This window comes from Symphodus melops (assembly GCF_947650265.1).
Source record: "Symphodus melops genome assembly, chromosome: 19".
NCBI classification, from domain to species: Eukaryota; Metazoa; Chordata; class Actinopteri; order Labriformes; family Labridae; genus Symphodus; species Symphodus melops.
Window position 1 is genome coordinate 3,545,350 of NC_136709.1, and position 20,615 is coordinate 3,565,964.

The 20,615-nt window shown below is 42.3% G+C and overlaps 3 protein-coding genes across 5 annotated transcripts; all 3 read right to left on the bottom strand.

Annotated features, from left to right (window-relative positions):
* Positions 1-3,238: 3,238 nt before the first annotated feature.
* Positions 3,239-5,087, bottom strand: LOC306840548 (uncharacterized protein). The gene has a single exon (XM_079369914.1). The coding sequence runs from the start codon at positions 4,504-4,506 to the stop codon at positions 3,376-3,378; it is 1,131 nt and encodes a 376-aa protein (XP_079226040.1). The 5' UTR covers positions 4,507-5,087; the 3' UTR covers positions 3,239-3,375.
* Positions 4,330-14,142, bottom strand: mocs1 (molybdenum cofactor synthesis 1). Its single transcript, XM_079369906.1, has 11 exons — positions 13,807-14,142; positions 11,478-11,589; positions 10,197-10,364; positions 8,454-8,618; positions 7,650-7,711; positions 7,331-7,442; positions 6,092-6,204; positions 5,773-5,883; positions 5,232-5,352; positions 5,080-5,142; positions 4,330-4,487 (listed from the first exon to the last, which is right to left on the bottom strand). The coding sequence occupies exons 1-10, from the start codon at positions 14,008-14,010 to the stop codon at positions 5,087-5,089; spliced, it is 1,224 nt and encodes a 407-aa protein (XP_079226032.1). The 5' UTR covers positions 14,011-14,142; the 3' UTR covers positions 4,330-4,487; positions 5,080-5,086.
* A 1,305-nt stretch (positions 14,143-15,447) lies between these two features.
* Positions 15,448-19,709, bottom strand: LOC306840551 (uncharacterized protein). Of its 3 annotated transcripts, XM_079369918.1 has the most exons (5): positions 19,408-19,707; positions 18,249-18,419; positions 16,923-18,122; positions 16,108-16,248; positions 15,448-15,838 (listed from the first exon to the last, which is right to left on the bottom strand). In XM_079369918.1, exons 1-3 carry the CDS (start codon positions 19,478-19,480, stop codon positions 17,497-17,499), a joined length of 870 nt encoding a protein of 289 aa, XP_079226044.1. In that variant the 5' UTR covers positions 19,481-19,707; the 3' UTR covers positions 15,448-15,838; positions 16,108-16,248; positions 16,923-17,496. The 3 variants fall into 3 exon arrangements, with proteins under 3 accessions (XP_079226044.1, XP_079226045.1, XP_079226043.1); XM_079369919.1 differs by having other exon boundaries at positions 16,108-18,122; positions 19,411-19,709; XM_079369917.1 differs by having other exon boundaries at positions 16,108-18,122.
* Positions 19,710-20,615: the final 906 nt, after the last annotated feature.

Consider the following 20,615-nt stretch of genomic DNA (forward strand, 5'->3'; position numbering starts at 1 on the left):
CCAGTCTGTCCAGGCGTGCTGCGTCCCTCTTCTTGCAGCTTCCTCCCCAGCACACCACTGCGTAGAAGAGGACGCTGGACACCACAGACTGGTAGAACATCTGCAGCAGCTTTTTGCAGATGTTGAAGGACCCCAGCCTTCTCAGGAAGTACAGACGGCTCTGTCCCTTCCTGCAGGTAGTGTCCATGTTAGGCGACCAGTCCAGCTTGTCATCCAGCTGCAGCCCCAGGTACCCGTAGGTCCTGACCACCTCCACGTCGACCCCGCCGATGGAAACAGGTTCAAGATGTGGTTTGTTCCTTCGGAAGTCCACCACCATCTCCTTGGTCTTGGAGGTGTTTAGCTGCAGATGGTTGGCACTGCACCACGTCACAAAGTCCTCGATCAGGCTCCTGTACTCCTCCTCCTGTCCATCCCTGACACAAGCAACTATCGCAGTGTCGTCCGAGTATTTCTGCATGTGGCAGAGCTCAGAGTTATACTGGAAGTCCGAGGTGTACAGGGTGAACAGGACGGGGGAGAGCACGGTCCCCTGTGGTGCTCCGGTGCTGCTGACCACAGTGTCAGATGTGCAGTCCTTCAATCTGACGTACTGTGGTCTCTCTGTGAGGTAGTCCGTGATCCACCTCACCAGGTGCGAGTCCACCCTCATCTCGGTCAGCTTGTCTCTCAGTAGGAGGGGACGGATGGTGTCGAAAGCGCTTGAGAAATCAAAGAACATGATTCTCATCACGCTGCTCCCTTTGTCCAGATGAGAGTAAGCCCTGTGTAGAAGATAGAGGATGGCATCGTCCACGCCCACCTTTGCCTGGTATGCAAACTGCAGGGGATCCTGTGCGTGTTGGACCTGGGGTCTGAGGTGTTGGAGCAGCAGCCGTTCGAAGGTCTTCATAACGTGGGATGTCAGAGCGATTGGTCTGAAGTCGCCTGGTTCACTGGGGTTTTTCTTCTTGGGGACAGGGGTGAGGCACGAGGTCTTCCAGAGCACAGGAACCTTCCCGAGCCGCAGGCTCATGTTGAAGATGTGCTGAAGTGGCTCCCCCAGCTCAGCAGAGCAGGCCTTTAGCATCCTGGGACACACCTTGTCTGGGCCTGCTGCCTTCCTGGGGCGGAGTCTCTTCAGCTCCTTGCTCACCTGGTCTCTGGTGATGGTGGGGGGGAGGGGGGATGGATTGAAGCCTATCATCTATTCTTAGCAGTATGGACTTTCTAAAAGTTGGTTTTGTGTTTTAAGAGTCATTTCAGTAGCATGAGATTTGCAGCTTCAGTCTTGTCAGTGTTTGTCTGCCCCACTGGGATGTAAGGTTTATTATAACTAGTATATTGTCACATCTAAACTAACTTCATGTGACCAATCAGTGCAGAGCTTTTATCTGAATGCAGAATATTGACAAACAGCTGAGAGTAAATTCTGATTATAGACAAAGAGCAACAAAAAAGTTCTGCAGAATATGACAAAGCAGTATGATCAGGTATACTACGTTCTCAATGTACAGCTGGTAATTAACGGACAGAGACACGAAACGCAGCGGAAAACGGAAAGGAGGAGGACTCGCGCTGTTTATTAACAACAGATGGTGCCACCATGGACATATTACGGTGAAGGAGGCAACGTGCAGCAAAGACATTGAGCTGCTGGCGGTAGGTCTCCGTCCTTACTACATGCCCAGGGAGTTCTCTCACGCGATCGTTGTTGCTGTTTACGTCCCACCCCGTGTGCACGCCGAGACTGCGTGTGACGTCATCCACTCTAACATCTCGAGATTACAAACACAGCACCCGGATGCTTTCATTGCCATCTCAGGGGACTTTAACCATGTTACATTGAACTCCACACTACCGGACTTTCACCAGTTTGTAAGCTGTCCCACCAGGAAGAACAGGTCTCCTGTCCAGAGACCTCCTCTGGAGGCTCTCCATCATGGACAAAACACACCACAAAACACACCACACTGGACAAAACACACCACACTCTTCACAGCACCTTCACCGGCCAGAGGAGCATGTTCAGTGACAGACTGCTGTCACAGTCGTGCTCCACAGACAGACTCAAGAACTCTTTTGTCCCCCTGGCCATAAGACTGTACAACACTTCACTGTCACGGCAGGGAAGAAGCACACGGTGAACCCTGGACTCTTTTTTCACTTTTTTCTCACTCCCCACCTGCACCGCTGACCTCAGAGTCAGCCTCCAGTTGGACACTTTAATGCATATTGATAGTCACCTTACTGAGCACAGGTCACTTTAATGATAATCACTCTAATCATCTGGCTCCATCCTACTGTATTGTTATGCTACATCTGTAAGGGTTGACATGATCACCCTAACTAGGTCAAGTTTCACTCTATTGTCTTCAACACTTAATGCTAATCTGCTCCTCAAAAGTTGGGTACTTAAACGGCAATCACCCTAATCCCCCCTGGTTTCACCTCATTGTTTTGGACACTTAATGCTAATCACTGCTCACTACTCCTACATTGACTGTTTAACGACTGTTTAACGACTGTACTCACACCTCGGGCATAAGCTCAAAGACCTCTGTACATACACATGTAACTAGTTTCTAGGTCAGCCTTTGTTTCCAAGGCCCTTTAACTGTCTACAGGTCTCTTTTAAACATCACACGTTTTTCTCTCCTCACAGGTTAGGTACTTTATGCTATATAAGTTTTAAGTCTAATGCTAATGCCAACTGCACAGGTTTAACCTTTACTCTTAGTCACATAGGGACTGCTAAATCTTGTGTGGGGGATTATTGTATAGAGAAGGGAGGGGGGACAGCGGGTGTGTATTGTAACCAATGTCTTGTATTGTAACCAATGTCTTGTGTCCTGCCTGTCTGTATACTGCTACTGGATGCCCTGAATTTCCCTCGGGATCAATAAAGTATCTATCTATCTATCTATCTAACCAACAACGGTGACATCTAGTGGTAAAATCCTCAACTGCAGCATAACTCTATTAAACGGTTCACAATCATTTCTGAGGGATAATCTAGAGTGGGAACTAACCTATCCTTGTATTGTGGTCCAGGTTTTGTAAACCAATCAAGCCCTTTACCCCATGCATGCACGAGCCCACACTCAAAGCATGAGCTGAAATCTGCTTCTGGACCAATGGCATGCATGCATGTAAGTGAGGGGCGTGGCTTTTTAGGGAGAATCATGCTATTTTGGAAATGACCAACCCTGCCTATAATCACCTAAACCATTATCTCTTGTGCATATAAAAGTGCTGATTTGAAGACAATTTGCAACTTTTTAATATTCTGGTTGCTACTTTCAGTTTGTACAAAATACATCAGATCAAGTGAAAAAGGTTCATTTATTCATGTTGATGACAAATCATTGATTCTCAGTTTCCTTCATGCAGACTTCATATTGAGGGGGAAGGTCTGGAGGGACGATGAAAGTCCCTCTTTCCGCCTGTCTTACTGACCAGTTTGACGTCTGTGATGACGATGTCGTGGCTCACGGCCTTGCACATGTCATAGAGGGTCAACGCCGCGACCGAAGCTGCAGTCAAGGCCTCCATCTCGACTCCTGTCCTTCCCGTAGTGCGACATGTTGCTGTGATGACCGCAGCGTGCTGCAGCTCATCCAGGTGAAAGGTGACCGAGATGTGGTCCAAGGGGAGCGGGTGGCAGAGTGGGATGAGGGCTGACGTCTGCTTGGAAGCCATGATGCCAGACAACTGAGCCACAGCCAGGGCATCCCCCTTAGCTAGCTGGTTGTCCCTGAGCAGCTGGAATGCGATGGGGCCCAGGATGACGGTGGCACTGGCTGACGCTGTTCGCCGCGTGGGATTCTTCCCCCCTACATCCACCATGGAGGCTCGGCCCTGGGCGTCTGTGTGCGTCAGCTGGGCTTTAGCGGTTTCATTGTGATGAGGGTTGGAGACATTTGTGCTTGACCTACTCTGATCACTGACACACTGTCGGAGTTTCAGACTAAGGTCTTGACTTGAGCTTTCATTATGGCACAGTCTAACATTGTAGTGCTTTACATTCTTTAGTTTACAAAAAACAGGTGTTCCTAGGGTCCTCAGTAAGTTGTTGTTCAGAACGTTAGGACTCCTGGCTTCTGCGTACCTGAGACAGTCTTCATTAATGCTTCTTTTGATATTTGTGCAGGAAGTTGAATTTGCAGTTTGACTGAAATTGAGATCATCAGCAATCTCAGAGGAGGGAAGAAGTGTCTCACTTTGGATGTTTTCCGTCACATTAGGTGTTTCTTTGTTCATTTCTGAACAGGCATGGATTCCCCCACTCATTTGGGTCCTAGAGGAGTAAAAACTATCTCCTTGTATTGAATGTGTGCAGTGTGGAAGGCACAATAAATCCATTTCTCTCATTGGGACTCTCCTGCTGCCTGAGCCACTCGTGTGAGGAGCTGTGTCTGCAGAGAGGATGGTGTTGTTTGTGAGCTGGGAGACAATGGGGAAACCTCTCTGGCTGTCTTGTGACCGAGGCGGTTGGAATCCGGTACCTGTTAAAAAAAGGAGCATCTGTGAAGTATTGGTATATTGTTTGTATTGATTATATCTGCTTTCAGATGGGTGGATTTGAACCCCAGGTCATCTGCTTCAAGAATTAGGTGCACAAACTAATCACAAGGCCAAGACGCACCCCACCACGCTAATTTATTTTTAATTTTTTACATCTTGCAAGTTCTCAAAAAAAAAAAAAAAATAGCTGCCACAACCTTACTTATGGACTTACAACTAACTATGAAGGCAGCAGTAGAACAGTATCACTGTCAGGCCCTTAAAATAACTGAGCCTGCCAGAAATGAGAGCCAGTGTCTCAGCAGCATGTTGAAACATCTACTGAAGTAAATCTAGAGCTTTTTTTAACCCATAGATCACTAATCATAGAGCTCAGTATCAAACATGTAACCATAAGATTTCAAAGATGTTCTGTATGGTTAAGTTCAAGATTTCATCTGTCATTGTTTCTATGTACATTTGATTGTCTATATGTCAGAGTGAAGGAGCTGTAGATACAGATATCTATATTATCACAGAAAATCCCTGCGGGGCATTGAAGGAAAAATCTGAGTGTGAGAGATTTGTACGTACAGCCATGTCACCCACCAATGAGGATCATAGGCCGGTTCTTCATCTTGGAGATATTGAACATTCCTGGAGCGGCAAACAGAAGAATATAACATTATAGTAACATTTCCTATAATGTGGAAGTTTCCTCCTTCCCCAGTGTGTCTGAAGTCTACCTGCATGTTGTTTCTTCTTCCTGCCTACTGCTGCTCCGATGACATGCAGAAGCTCTTCCTCTGATGATCCTGAGCGCAAGAAATCTCTCAAGGACACCTCAGAGTTCCCAAACAAACAGACCTGAAAGAAGACAGACAATAAATAACAAATATGTACAAAAACCTGTGAGACAGGCTGTAAGATTATCTTAGACAGAAAATGTGCCTCGGTGTAAATGTTGGCTGTATCATTGAAAAATAAATACTTGGACCTCTTGAACCAATCAAATCAGCTATTTTGTCCAATAGTCCTGCCCACTTTACTTTTATGCCAATAGATCAACTCTGATATGATCGTGACATGTTTGTCACTTCATAGTGCGAAACGATGACGTTCCACCTCTGCTTGTCAACTTTCAAATTTAGAATGAATTAAAATCCAGCACCCGACAGGTTTCAGGAGGAGGTGTTAAAAATCTTTGTATCCCGACATGCTTTGAGCAGTTAACTGAGCGGTGGACTTTCGTTGGTTACGCGCCCATCAAAAGAGCGGTAGCTTTACCTTGAGGTTGCCGTCTGCTGTGATGCGCAAACGGTTGCAGGAGCCACAGAAATGCTCCGACATTGAGGTGATGAATCCAACCTGACCTTTGAAGCCCGGCACTTTAAACGTCTGTTCAAAAGCAATAGGAGAGTCAAACCGTTAACAGTGGCTTCAATTGTTCAAAAAAGAGAGAGTGAAAAAGTTATTTAATGTCATTGTGATTGTTTTTAACTTTAAACTGATGATGAGATGATACATCTTAAAAAACACATCTTGGCAGTGTTTTCGCACACTTTGCAGCAAGTAGTATTTGAGTTAAGGAGTATAGTTGGATGACCTTTGCTGTGTCTGTTTGTCCACTTTGTAGCTTTTCTAGGTCGGGCCACTGCTGCCTGATGCGATCCAGCATCTCCTGGTAACTAACCATCTTCTTAAAGTTCCACTTGTTACCTGTAGGGGAGAGGATGAGGCCCTGCGCTTAGAAGACAATCCCCTCATGTCAACGTTTGAAACACAATCTAGCGTCTGCCAAGTTGTGTACAGGACAGACTGACGGATGAAGCTGAATCAGTCTGTGCACATCAGCTCGCTCTCCTCCAAACACACATTTGTTCAGTGAATAGCGTCTGTCTGACATGGACTATGTGTTGCTACTCTGATGCTAGGGCTAGCTATAGCCCTGTTAATCCCTTCTACATCACAAGAGCGCACTTTCATTGTTGACTGAAATAAATTGTAAAAAAAGCATCTACAGTACTGTTAAAATCTGAAATAAAATGGATCCGGTATAAACCTTTTTTAATGTCTCTCAGAGAGAAAACAAGTTTCAACTATCGTGTCACTCTTTAACTTCCATCAGTTTTCACTCCTGCTAGCTACAGTACGGTAGTTGAGCTCTCAGCCTACAGTGAAGCACAGACCGCCAGCTTGCCATCTCTGTGCCCAACTCTGTAGGTCACTGTTTAACTTTACTAACTGTCCCCTTCTTTGGGTCATGATTCAATCCAGAAAATAATTTTCAATTTAAAACGATTCTGGATGCATGGATTCAAAGTCTATTTTTGAATCAGTCCATACTTCAGGATCTACCCCAGTCATCTGGGGGACTGGCTTCATTTCTTGCATACTGACTTAAATAGCTAGCCTTGGCACGTTACAGAGAGTGACTCGTTAGCAAAAAAAAAAAAAAAGCTGAGAAAAAGTCAGACTGGTCTGTGTCACCGTCTTTACTATTAATGGGGATGTATCTGTAATCATGTCAGGCTGTGTGATGGTGAATGCTGCACCATCGATCCAGTGTAGCATTTTATAGCCTTGTGGCATATTGGTCGCACCGTTGCATAAGACGCAGCCAACTTCTAAAAATATTGGAAAAATAGGTGTTTAAAGTGCACCTTAAACAGATTATACAGTCATTCAAAAATAACACAAAAGACTACAACCCACAACACCCACTGAAGAAATTATCCTAAAAAGCTAAACTGATCAGTATACCATTTTGCTCCATACTGCATTCATACTGAAATATCCGAGCAATATGTAAGTGATGAATAAAAATGACTGAGTAAGCACTCACCGTCGAAGGGCATGTATTCAATGAAGCGCACCTCCAGAGGCTTCTTCTCCGTCAGAGCCACGAAATCCAGCAGCTCGTCCTCGTTCAGGCCTCGCATGACCACACAGTTCACCTGCAGAGGGCGGCGCACCACAGCAGCTCAATGAGGAGCACATTTTAAACAACTGCACCCTTCTTCTCATCCTTCACGACCTTCCTACATGTTAAGATATCCTTTTGCAAATACCACACCAAGGTTGAAATTTTATGCAAGCAAAAACAGATCCAAGAATTATAAACACTTAAAGAAAAAACAACTGTATAAAGATAAACCAAGCACCTTGACAGGGTTGTAGCCCATTTCGATGGCCTTGTCAATACCCTCCATGACTTTGTGGAAACCTGGGAACAAATCAGATTTAAATATTTATCACACATTGTCATCTTTAAAGTCAGACATGTCGGCTTTAGTTTTACTGATAACTGCCTTTAAGGATTTGCACGGACATGTAAAGAGCTAAAGACAATCTCTAACGAGCAGCCTGCTGAACAGCTGTTGTTTGTTGTCATTTCTACAGAACTCATTATCTCAGACACTGGCCACAAACTTCTCTTCAGGGAGGTGTGTAGTTGTTTCACTGGAATCCCTCAAAGTCATGTCATTAAAATCCTTCACACACTTTTCACTAAGACAGAAGATTCCCTAAGCCTACAGGCTGGACATCTGCTAAACCTTTTAAAAAACACAACATGAAAAAATGACGACTTAAGTCTGACTCAGACATCTTTTCTTTCCTTCAGTTACTGGCTTCACTGGGCCCGACTCTCGCCCTTCTCAGACTTCTTTTTCACTAAAGTGCAGTATCTTAAATCTTGTCCCAATCTGTAAATTCGCATTACGTAAGCACGGCACAGCGGGAACTCCATGTAGCAACCCGATCATTCACATTTACACAGCGCTCCCCCGCTGGCTCAGATGATACCATCTCCCCTCTTCAGTCTACACTCTGCGTCTTTGTTCGTACATCTGCAGACGGTACAGACAGGATCACTTTGTACCCCGTTACGCTTCCGCAACATTCACACCTGTGCACACTGTTCGCTTAAACGCATCCATGACATGAACCCACATAGTCTTTAGTACCTTTCCGCCGCACAATAAACTCAAATTTAGCCGGGACCAGTGAATCCAGACTGATGTTAATCAGGTCGAGTCCCGCGTCTTTAAGTTGAGGCAGAAGCTTGGCCAAGTTCATGCCGTTGGTCGTCACTGCGATGGTCTTCAGGCCCTCCAGCTTCCTCAGTTCTGCTGTGGACGCAGAGGAGAGAGGGGAACAGGGAGGAGTCAGAGAAAGGAGGAAGAGGGTGAGCACAGAGAGGAAACTGTGATGCTCAATATTTGAATCAGTTAGATTATATTCCAGAAATAAAGATGTCCCACATATCACTCCCTCCTGGACTGCTTGCTTTAACTGCTGCAGCCTGATGTCTGATTTGGCAGCAGCTTTACGTCAACCGTGAGTGACTGACCAATAAAAGTCATCCATAGACTGAGCTAGAGCCGGGCAATCAATCGAGTGTCCATTTTAGCTTGGAGTTTGTCTCCCCACGATCGTGAGAAGACGGTAAACTAGAGCATCACTGTGCAGCATGCCGTGCTGCATTCAGTGTTTCCTTTTGAACGTGATGGTTGTTTTATTTTGTCCATGAGAGAACATCACCACAAGCTCAAAAATAAACCTAAGCTGCTTTTCTTCAGCTATTTAGATAGAAAATAGATAAATGTGCTTTTTTACTACTTTTGTAGACAAATGTACTTTATTGATCATAAGCTGGGGAAACTGTTGCGTTACAGCAGCAGGACATTAAACACACAATGTTAGTAACAGAACAATATAACATGGAATACAGAAGAAAAGCACTAAACATGTACAAAATATAAAAGCTACAAATAAGACTAATGTATACACCAGGATTTAACTTCAACATCCCAACTAATCAAAAAAGTGAGAAATTAACTGTATGTAAGTTGTATGAATTGCAAGTCATGTTTAACTGAATGACATGTATTACTATTATTATTATTATTATATGATATTATGACCAAGCAATCCTACATCACATATTTCTCATTTTGTGCCGGACTTCTCCGTTGTTTTCCACTCCACTTATTTTCTCCCAACGTCAGAACATCAAACCAACAAAGCCAGGAGCTCAGCACTCTGCCATCTCCTTCCACTTCATGTGAATGTTTCACCACGGTTAAATGTTCAGGGTCATGTGAGGTCACAGCAGAGGTCTGACATGTGACACCCTGATGAATGCTGATCTTTAGGGGGGCCGTTGGTAGACTCAGGTCCTCTTCACACAAAGATGTTATAGCGTGGTCACAGCACATGGCTTTGGTCATGAATATTAGTGTTTAAGGCTGCTCTCGTGAGTATTCCCTTCTTCTTCAGAATGTGATGCAAATTGTAAGTAGATGCATCGTGCACTCAGCAGGGATATTAAATGAATCATGTGATGACCTTAGATAGTGAACACTGATATATCCACTGAATGGTCTCACACACACCACGGTAACTAATCGCATTCATACACATGCTGCTTACAAAGTGGGAGCAATTCGGGGTTAAGGACACATGGGACATGTAGCTGCAGGAGCTGGGGAATGAACGCCCGACCTTCCGTTCAAGAGATGACGACTCTATCGACTGAGCTACAGCCGCACAGTTAATCACAGGTCCTGAGTTTGATTGTTATGATCCTTATTCAAAGCTCTGTTCTATCCATGTTTGATTAACCACGTCTTAGATGCTGTTACCTCCTCGCAGTATATCAGCCTGATGAAGGACGCTCACAAACTCATTTTGGACAAGCTCCTTACCGATGATCTCCAGCACATCAGGTCTGATGAGAGGCTCTCCTCCAGTCAGGCGGATTTTCTCCACCCCCTCCTGGACGAAGAGGCGAGCCAGAGTCAGCACCTCTGAGGTGGACAGCAGCTGGCCCCGGGGTGTCAGCTTCACTCCCTCCTCCGGCATGCAGTACTGACCTGAAGAGTGGAAGACGGTCAAATGTAAAGAGGATGCTCAAAGATGGCTCCCTGCATCAACAAGTTTTGGAAGAATCGACCGGAGCAGTGTGTCAGTACATTCAGCACAGATACATCAACGTGCAGGGAGGACTGAAGGCACTGCTAACGTTTAACCCGGTCAGCAAACCATGACGTTGACCTGGGATATCATCCCACTCTGTCTGAAAAATCAACGCTCTTTTCAACAACAACAGCACAAGAAGCGTTTTCTTACCTTGAGACAGGTCGATTCATTCAAACATTTTTATTTATATCCACGAGGATATTAGCAGCTGTGAACGTTTCTACTGTAAAAAGAAAAACTCTACTCATATATGTTTTGTGTTTCTGTGCTTTGGTCCAAACATAACATGAATGAAGCACCAAAGGAGGTTTGTGATTCTGTAAAAACCAGCTCTCTCTGAACGCTCTGTTTTGGTGTGTGTCTCTTTAAATCCACTGACCCCCCCCCCCCCCGAGATTTCCCCGGAGACGTCACTCCTCTGCAGCGAGAATAAAAATGGCAGACCTTGGCAAAAGTTTTGCTCTTGGCTGGAGGTGGAGTTTTTGAAAGGTCTGGATGGATTTATTTCACATTTTGTGGGCGGATAGACACTCGGGTTACCCAAATAAATAAATGTTCAAAAACAGAAGAAGCATACAGCCTCAGATCATTTAGTACCCATTAAAAACCTCTCTAAAGATAAACACTGAAGGAATCCTAACCTACAAATCACCAGAGGATTATCTTGAAACACTCTGAGGTGAGTCCACTGAAGCGTTGGAGGACACAGAATTAGAGCACAAACTGCTTTATTTAGCTCAGGTACGCCGTCTGCTTACTCAACAATATTGTGGTTTGCTCTTGAAAACGTGATAAATGACCCGACATCAGATCACTGCTCTGAGAAAGTATCTGCAGGTGGCGGTCATAATAAATCAACAGTGGAAGCAAAGTTTTTAACCACCTCTGGTGTCAGTACCGACAGAGCCACTTGTGTTTGATTGAACAAGAAGATCTGGTTTACTGAGAAGCCAGTTTATTCTGTGACATGTTCCAGTGGGAACATACATAGACTGGATCGTACTCACAGCGCAGGTTGCATTTCTCAGTCAGGGAGATTCTCAGGTAGCTGTGCTGTCGGCCAAAGCTGTCCGTCAAAAACGCTGAAAATGGAAGAATGCCGCCGTCTCCCAGCGTCTCCTGGGGTTAAAGACAACGGGACAGTGACACTCAGGGACAGACAAGAGAGGACAGTGAACATGATTCCTTTTTTTAATCAAACAAAATGTTCCTACATTTATTTTACCCTTATTAAATGTCAAGTTGAAGATTATTGGTTGAATATTGAGGCTTAAAGGCAGGATTGGTATTGTTCATAAACTAGCATTGTATTGTGTAGAAACTACGTTGTCTCTCATACAGCGGTAAGATAACTGTCATGGTTTGGTTCTGTTTTATCTTGTTTTAGTTTTCATTCTGTCCTTAGTGTTATTTGTTTCCTGGTGTTGATTGTTTCCCTTGTCTGCTTTAATGTTTCATAGTCTTGTGTTTACTTTAGTCTTGAGTGTGTTTCCCTGTGTCCTCCTATGTTGCCTGTTAGTTTATTTCCTGTCTTGTGTTTTAAGTCTCGTCTTTGGTGTTTCCTGTTTTATTTTGTAGATCTGGTTTTGGTTGTGTTGTCAGTGTTGAGTTTTACTTTGTACTTGTGTTCTTTGTTCCTTGTGTTTCCCTCCTGTCTGATTACCCTGATTGTCCTCACCTGTCTCGTTAGTCTCACCTGCGTCTGATTACCCCATGTCTATTTAGTCTCTGTGTTTTCCCTGAGTCTCTGGTCGGATTATTGTCTTTTGTCCTGGTATGTGGTTCATCTCTCTGCTCCCTGTGTTTCTCGTCGTAGTTTTTGGATTTTGGTTTTTCTTGTGTTTTTTGTCACTCGTTTTGTCACCCTGGGATTGGTTCATCAGATTGATAACCTCAATGGCAGACATTGCGCAGAGTTTTTACAGGCTACAACATAGTGCAGATGACCTGAAGACAATTTTAAACCAAATCTTAAAAAGTGTATCTGGAGAAAATTACCAACGCTGCCTGTACTTGTATGTTGGATCAGTGGCTGTGCATGAACGTCTACACTTCGACTTCCATCCAAAAAAACAACACAGCTACATTTAAATAAAGTCCTAAATAGGGTGGAGGGATCACACTAAAACCCTGCTGACAAGTAGGGATACAAACAAAGACATGAAGATGTTAAATAATGAAATACATTATATAACAATCCAATAATCAAAATAAATTCGACGAAAGCCTTTCAGAGCGCTCTGTTTTGACGTCTCTTTAAATGCAAGGTTTTCCGGTTTCCCGGGATCAGTCTATATGTAGACTTACATAACTCGATAGGTAAACCAGGGTTACACAATGTTCCAATTAGAATGCGTGTGTGTGTGTCGGGGGGGAATGTTGCTGCACCTCGATGAAGGAAGATACATTCAGCTGACAGTGTGATTCAAAGGACGTTCACTGTCACAGACAGGGAGCGGCTGTCAGAGTCAATGGTTAAATGTATTCCTCCTGACCTTTGACTGTCAATGGTGAGCTGCAGTAAAGTCAGAGGTCATCAGCCTCCAGGTAAACATGACACTGGTGGGTTAAACCAACTGTATAGCCAGATACTGAGGATACCAACTTATATCAGCGACAAAGAATATTAGAATGATATTAATCTTCTAAAGTGTCTTCGAACAGTTTTGTGTCAACCAACAAATCCACTTTAATCCACTGTCAAGAGTTTACTGAGGTTAATGTTGAGTCAGTCACAGCTGGTAAGGCCTTTCTGGTACCCTGAGATGACCAGAGATGTCTTGTTGTTTATAGGGAAACGAATAAAAAGAATGAAAAAAAAAAAAAGTACCACCAAATGTTTTTTTTTTATGTGAAATAAAAACCTCTAACATCTGACTTTACTGAAGAGAAAAGCATGTTAAGAATTCTTTAAGCTGAGCTGGACTTTAAATGCTGCAGGATAAAAATCAATCTCACTTTATGTCATTAGAATTAAATGAAATAGATTGTTGTTTAGGTTTCACATCCCAAACAAACTTTGAGTATAACAATGGTATACTATAAACAATGGGACTGAGTATAATCCAAATAATACAATATCTAATATTATTGCATCTATTGCATATATGCACAAATTAATTACTAGTGAAAACATTTCTAATGTGGATCATAAAATGAAGCTCCGTTTGGAAGCTAAAAGATCTGGATCTTATTGCTGATCTAAAATAGAACATCTGATCACTGTTTCAATATTTCCATAAATTGGTTGAACATGTGCTTCATGGTTAGCTGTAACACCAGTTATTCCCTCATTAAATAAACAACTCATAGGCAGTGTCTGTTAGTCACAATTACCTGTCTTGATCCGTTTTTCAGCAACGCAGAAAAGTTGGTGGCTGGTAAAGCCGACTCTCTAACTTCAAATTCATTTTCCTTTTGCGTAGCTCCGGAATACAGCCGCTGATTGTGCGCATACAGGCATGTTTGCATCGGTTTCATTTTTGTAAAAACATAAAGTCTTTGAAACAAGCGGCAGCTCATGCTTCTGTTCATCGCCATGGTTAAATGTTCTGACAGCGTCAAAGTCCTCAGTAGCTGTTTACAGCTCTCTGTTCTCCTCTGCAGTGTAAAACATGCTAGGAAGGCAGGATCAGGGGCGGAGGGACGTCAGCCAATCACGTCAACAAACGTAGCCAGTGATGCAGGCTGGGTACTGTAGTCAAACGTGATAACCACGTTGAGCTTGTCGGAGCTCGGTTACTTTATTTGAGTTTTTAAGTAAAAGACTGAATTTGTATTGTTGTTGGTAGAACTATATTTGAATACTAAAGCTTGAGTAAATATTTTTCTTACATATTTGTTGTGATTTTGTGCTTGGGCTTGTATTAACCACAAATAAATAAGGCACTAACTTAGCCAACATTTGTTTTGTTTTTTAAAGTGACTGATGCTTCTGTGTTGCTGACATGTAACTGTGTTTTTTGATGCTGCCTGTATTATGGTATTGGCCAGGTAATCATTTTGTATTGTCTATAAGTGCTTTTAGCCGTACAATGTTTACTTTTCATAATAAGGTGCTACCATTGTGTAAGGTAAAGTAAATTAAGGTCACTTGTACCTGGAGGTAAATTTGGATTACAGTAAGTGGGTCTGACTCTTTTTACATATAACAACATGATGAAGTGATAACAACACTTAAAACTAAAGTGAAAGGCCCTTAGTAAAACCACGATAAAGTAACTCATCAGTAAGAATAAGACAAATAATAAAAAAGACCAATCAGTCAATCATGTTGAGTAAAAAAACAGAAATCAATAAATTTTCAAAAAATATACTAAAAATAATCCCAAAGAACTGCTGCAGCATATTTCTTGTTCATCTCACTGATGGCGGCTGGGACAAAGCTGGACTTGTATCTCTCAGTTTTGCAGGATGGTATACATCATGATGGAAGGAGCTGAGATTCAGCATTTAAAGGGTGGGAGTCATCTTTTACATCCAAGCTGAATATCCTCCGCAACCATCGTCTGTACAGAGCTTTTTGCAGTTTTATTTGTGAATCTAAGTGAATCTTTTAAGGGAAAACGTTGGAGAAAGTGAAGCTTTTTATTATCGATTTTCTTCTTATTTGTTGTCACTATTATGCTGCTGTCCTTTGCATTTTCTACATGCTACATTTATAGCTCCACCCTACATTTTTGAACAGCAATGTGTTTAAGCATTTCTTCTCCATCTTTGTTACACATAGAATTTGTGCCTGTATCTTTTTTTTTGCAGATTCTTTTCAGTCACTTTGATGCTTTTAGTGGAAATTCTTGTGCACTCACTGCAAACTTCTTTGACATGGACCAAGGTGAAGCTGTAACAGCCATTAGAAAAACATTTTGTTTAGAAATAGTCAAACTTCTTGCTGATGGTTTGTTTTGTGATCTCAGTATAAACTAACTAAAAGATAAAATTACTTTATTTGTTATCTATGAAATATTTTTCAGTCTGTTTGTATTTCTGACAAACCATCTCTTTAATGATACCTCAATGACAACATCTCTCTGTTTGCTCCTCGCCGAATAGTTAAACACATTTCTGATGTGATTCCTTCCAGTTCAAAGAAACTCTTGTGACACCAATTCAGCTTTCATGTTACCTTGGACTTTCACTTTTGTAAAGTCTGAAGGATCTCACATAACACAGGATCTTTTAAAATGTCTGAGTTTTTGGTTTACTGGGAGAGGACACAGTCTGGAGCTGAGAGTGCTTCAGTGTGTTCAGAGGACTGCTGTGGTGCTGGAGCGTCCTCACATCTAACTGGCTCTGTGCTGTCGTCTGTGTGAAGTTTGATCAGCGTCCACTCTCAGGAGCTCCAGGGAAAACGAAGACTCAAGAAGTCCTTTCAGAAATCAGAAACAAACCGTGAATACACAATGGACTGAAGTTTCATCATGATTCTTTTTGTCATAAATGGCAGTTACAAAGATGTAGACAGACAGATAGATAGATAGATAGATAGATAGATAGATAGATAGATAGATAGATAGATAGATAGATAGATAGACAGATAGACAGATAGACAGATAGACAGATAGATAGATAGATAGATAGATAGATACTGTATTGTCCTATTATCCTATAGACATTATCCTTTAAAATGCTACTTACTTTGTGAACTGAAGCACACGAAGCCACCATCATGTTGCTGCTCACTGTCTCGTGGTCGGCCACCCCTCTCATCTCGCCAGGAAGAGCATTTCTTCTTTGTTGTCATGGAAACGTCTGGATGTTCTTCAGGAGCTTTGGTCTCTGTAAAAAATATTAGAAGAAAAATTTCTAATTTAATTTCAACTTTAAAATGCTGAACAAATGATTCCAGGGTGGGAAGAAAAAAAGGACAGTGCCTTCGGAGAAAGCATGCAATGTGCAGTTTACAGAAGAACACATGCATCCTAATTGTTTTACATATTCTTATTTAACAAGTAAAAATACATTAAAGGACACAGCTTGTTAGGTGAAGTAAGAGGAGTGAAACCATGCTTTATAAAACCAAAAGTTATCTTTGAGATTATAATTACATTTACACAACATGACTTTCTCCGTCTTTATGTTTTCATCTCGGCCTGTTCAGAGTTAAGTTTCTAGATACTAAAACATGATGACAAAGTACATTTGTCCATCTTAGAAGAGAGGTAGGTTGTTGTTTGTTTAAAAATAATGTTGTTTCTAACATTTTATTTAACATTCAGTTAAACCGCTCCTTAATCCACTGAGGTGAATCAGCCTATTTTAAAAAAATAGAAAATATGTATTCCTCTTTGAAACAATAGTGACGAGGGGACTAAGAGCCTACAAATTAAATAATTGGTTTCTTATTGAAAATGTAGTGATTCATGAACTGACACTCGTTTAAATCAAAGCTCCAGAGTTGAATCTTACCTATCCCGAGTCACTTTCTCCATATGTCAGAAACGTGTACTTACCTTTCCTATCTGTATTTTATCTCTATGAGCTAGCTCTGACTCTGACCCCGAACCTGTGCTGGTGCAGAGCAGATCAGTGTGGTTTTAGTTCCTGTTTAAAAAAAGACGTTTGTTTTCTTCCTGTTTCTGCAGCTTCCCTTTTCGTCTCCTCTCCCCCCGTGCACTCCAGTCACTGCTCGTTCAGTAAGAGTCTGGTGCTGTGACCAGGGAGATCAAATCCATCTAAAGACACATCTGTCCTCTCCAGCCCTGCAAGACGCAAAGGTTACAAGCAGCCCCGCCAGACGCAAAGGCTAAGTGGAGTGTTACAGGCCCTGCCAGACGCAAAGACCCGCTCTCAGGATCAAAGAAAGAAAAGTCAATCCACCGCAGTGCAAAAAAAGTGGAGATGGTACAGATAGGCCCCCTGGTCCAGGACTCTACAACAGGGGGTCTTTAGCCCTGCCAGACACGAGAGCTGTCCTTGGAACCACTGGTCCTGCCAGACGCAGAGGCCAGTCATCAGTGGAAGAAGACAGGTTCACTGCAGCATCCTTTGGAGAGAAACCTGTGGTGTGAGAAAGAGAGACGAGAGTCAGTCAGAGTGGCTGTCATCAGACCACCTCGGCCTCCTGGCAGCAGAGCCGCTCTCCTCCTCACTCTCGCTCCTCCCCTTTTTACTGGAGGTGCCAGAAGTGGAGGGAGATGCAGGGTCTTCTTCCAGAGAGTCGACGGTGTAGAAGAGTTCAGCACACTCCTCCTCATACAGGGGTCCGACGGTCTCAGGCTCCAGCTGAGGAATCTGAAACTCAGGAGTGTCATCAGCATCAGCAGGTGGATCAGCAGGATGAGCATCATAAGGAGGAAAATAAGGGTAAGCAAGAGGAGCATAACGATAACCAAAAGCAGGAGCGTTAACAGCAGCATAAGCAGGAGCATAAGGAGCATAAGCGTAGGCAAAAGCAGGAGCATAGGGGTTAACATAAGGAGCAGCAATTGGAGGAGCAAAAGCTGGAGCAGGGTCAGCAGGGGGAGCAGGAGGACCCTCATGCAGCGGAGGAGGAGAGGGAGCTCTGGCATCATTCACTTCCTCCTCTCTCTCCCCTCTCCTGATGTCGGGCTGATCAAACCTGTGAGGAGCATCTCCGTCGTCTCCTCGAGGTTCGGCGCCCAGCAGCACCTCCTCGCCATCCAGACCAGCGACATCCATCTCTTCTTCATCTGTGTGAACACAAAGCAGGCCCTGTTTCAGTCAGTCAGGAGATCACGTGATGTGAAAGAAACGTACTGCCTTCAGGACAATAACTTCATTTAGGTTTAATTTCTGAGCACCATCATCACACTTACCTTCCCCATCAGGTCTGTAAGGCTCCTCCCCCTCCTCCTCGTCCAGACCCACAACATCGATCTCCTCCTCCTCCTCGTCAGCAGGGGCCGGTGGGGGATAATCCATAATCTCCTGAGGCCTCACAGCGATGGGACGCTCGATTAAGTTGTTCAAAGGCCAGAAGAGTCCACCTGAGGATGAAGATGTTTGAAAGAAGTCACATTCTGTACTTTACAGTGATTTAACTGCTCTATAGACATGAGAAATTACACAGAATGAATTTAAGTAGGGACTCTGGAATAAAAAGCACAAGACAAAGTACTGGGCAGCAGCAACCATATGGCATAAACATTGTAGATTAAAGAAAGTATGGTAACATTAAAGTCTTAAGACCTCTTCATTCTACTTGAGTAAAAGTTGGTAAACTGGGGGTTGTTTGTATACAAGTAACAGTTCATTACATTATAATCCTCAAACATATTTATTTAAAAATATGTATCACCAACAGTGGCACTAAATGACTGAAGACAATTGTAGACCTACAAGTGGTCTAATAACAGGAGACTGACCTCTCTTTATCTATTTAATAGTAACTTAGAACAGTTTTTGACTCACATCTTTATTTATGAAACATGTGTTTGTTTAATATTTTCACTAAAAGAAGTGATCAAATCTCTAGCTGAAGCGAATTTTGGTAAATCAAACGCATGTATGCACAGACACAGATGTTGGTTTGTTTACATCAGCACGTGCTGACATTAGCTTCCACTACGTTCTGTCGTTTCCATGGCAACCAAGAAAAAGACATTTTTAGCATTATCCGAAAAAAAATGCTCAGTCGCCATATTTAATTACCCAAAATATTGATACAAACAAACAAACCAAAATAACTATGTTTAAATCAAGACAGCTTATGTTAACACGTTATAAACATTTCCCAGTAGAATATGTATATTTCCCAATTTATATTTATTTTACAAACAAAAAAGTTCCCTAAAGAGCTTCAATTAACTTCTCAATTAACCCTCACAGATTGATTAAATCTTTACATTCATTATTATTATTATTATTATTATTATTATTATTATTATTATTATTATTATTTTACAGGCAAAATGACAAAAAGAATAATTGATCAATCAATCGTGTGTTCAGGCTAAAATTAAATTAATATCTTACCACCAAAGTAGTGAAGCCACAGTCTGTCTCTGGCCTGCAGGTACTCCTCCATCAAGGGTCCGTAGAAAGCCATCCTAATAAGTACTATCACCTTCTTCTTCTTCTTCTTTTTTTTTTAAAAAAAAGTTCTTCTCGGCTTTCTGTGCGTGCAGTTCTCCCCAAAAAGTTTTCAGACGATCACTTCTCCAAAAGTTCAACTTCCTGCAGAAAGATTTTGCATCAACTCGTGTCAAGTCCAAGTGCAAATGAAAAGTGTTGAAAGACCTGAAGCACTGAGGTCACGTCACCGTTCCGTTTCCATGACAATGACTGACGTACGTGCATGAGTGTGCGCGAGCTGGGTTTACAACTAATGCATTGAAATGTTAGGCTATTATTATTTTAACCTGGCTGCATTTAAAAAATTTTTAATCATATATCACGACACTGCTGCAGCGCTTGAATGCGTCACTGCATTGATACATAAACAGGCAGGAACAAAACACTATAATCGCTTTCTCTAAAACATTTGCTTGTTAGTATTCGAGGCAATTATTCCTATGCATGCACGACACAAAGAAAATACGTTCAAAGATGTGTTCAGTCTGCAAGAACTTTAAATAGGCCCATGTGTTTTAAATGATGTTAAAGTTTGTTTAAGTTTTGTTTGAGTAAACATAAGATATTTCCTTGCGAAAATGTAAAATTAAAAGGTATTTCAACCCCATTAAAAACTACTTGAACCCAAATAGCACCTTTTTCTAATTTGGCAGGATAGTGTTTGCAATTTGTGTTGTATCCACCAGATGGCAGTACAATGTTGTACTGACGCCGTACTCTTGAGGCTTGCACCCAGGCAGTAATGCCTTTATAATAATAATGAATAAATGAATGAATTATGAAAGAAAAAAAGCTAATTGTATTTGGAGTAATCCATGAAAGACATTTAAAGAACTATGGACATTTCTTAGATTTGTGGTGATACCAAACACAGACATTGACTGATCTGACTGATTCTTAATTGGGTGTAATGTAGCCTTCTCCAATCAACACCTGTATACCATAAAGCTGCTTCTCTGTAGTGTATATTAATGTGCAGGAGACCACCAGTAAAATCACCATTATTACAATCAGGCTTTCTATTTCAAAAGCCTGAAATATTGTACTCTCATAAAAACCTTTGTAATCATGCAGGGATACTCTACAAATGAAAAGAAAATCATTTATGT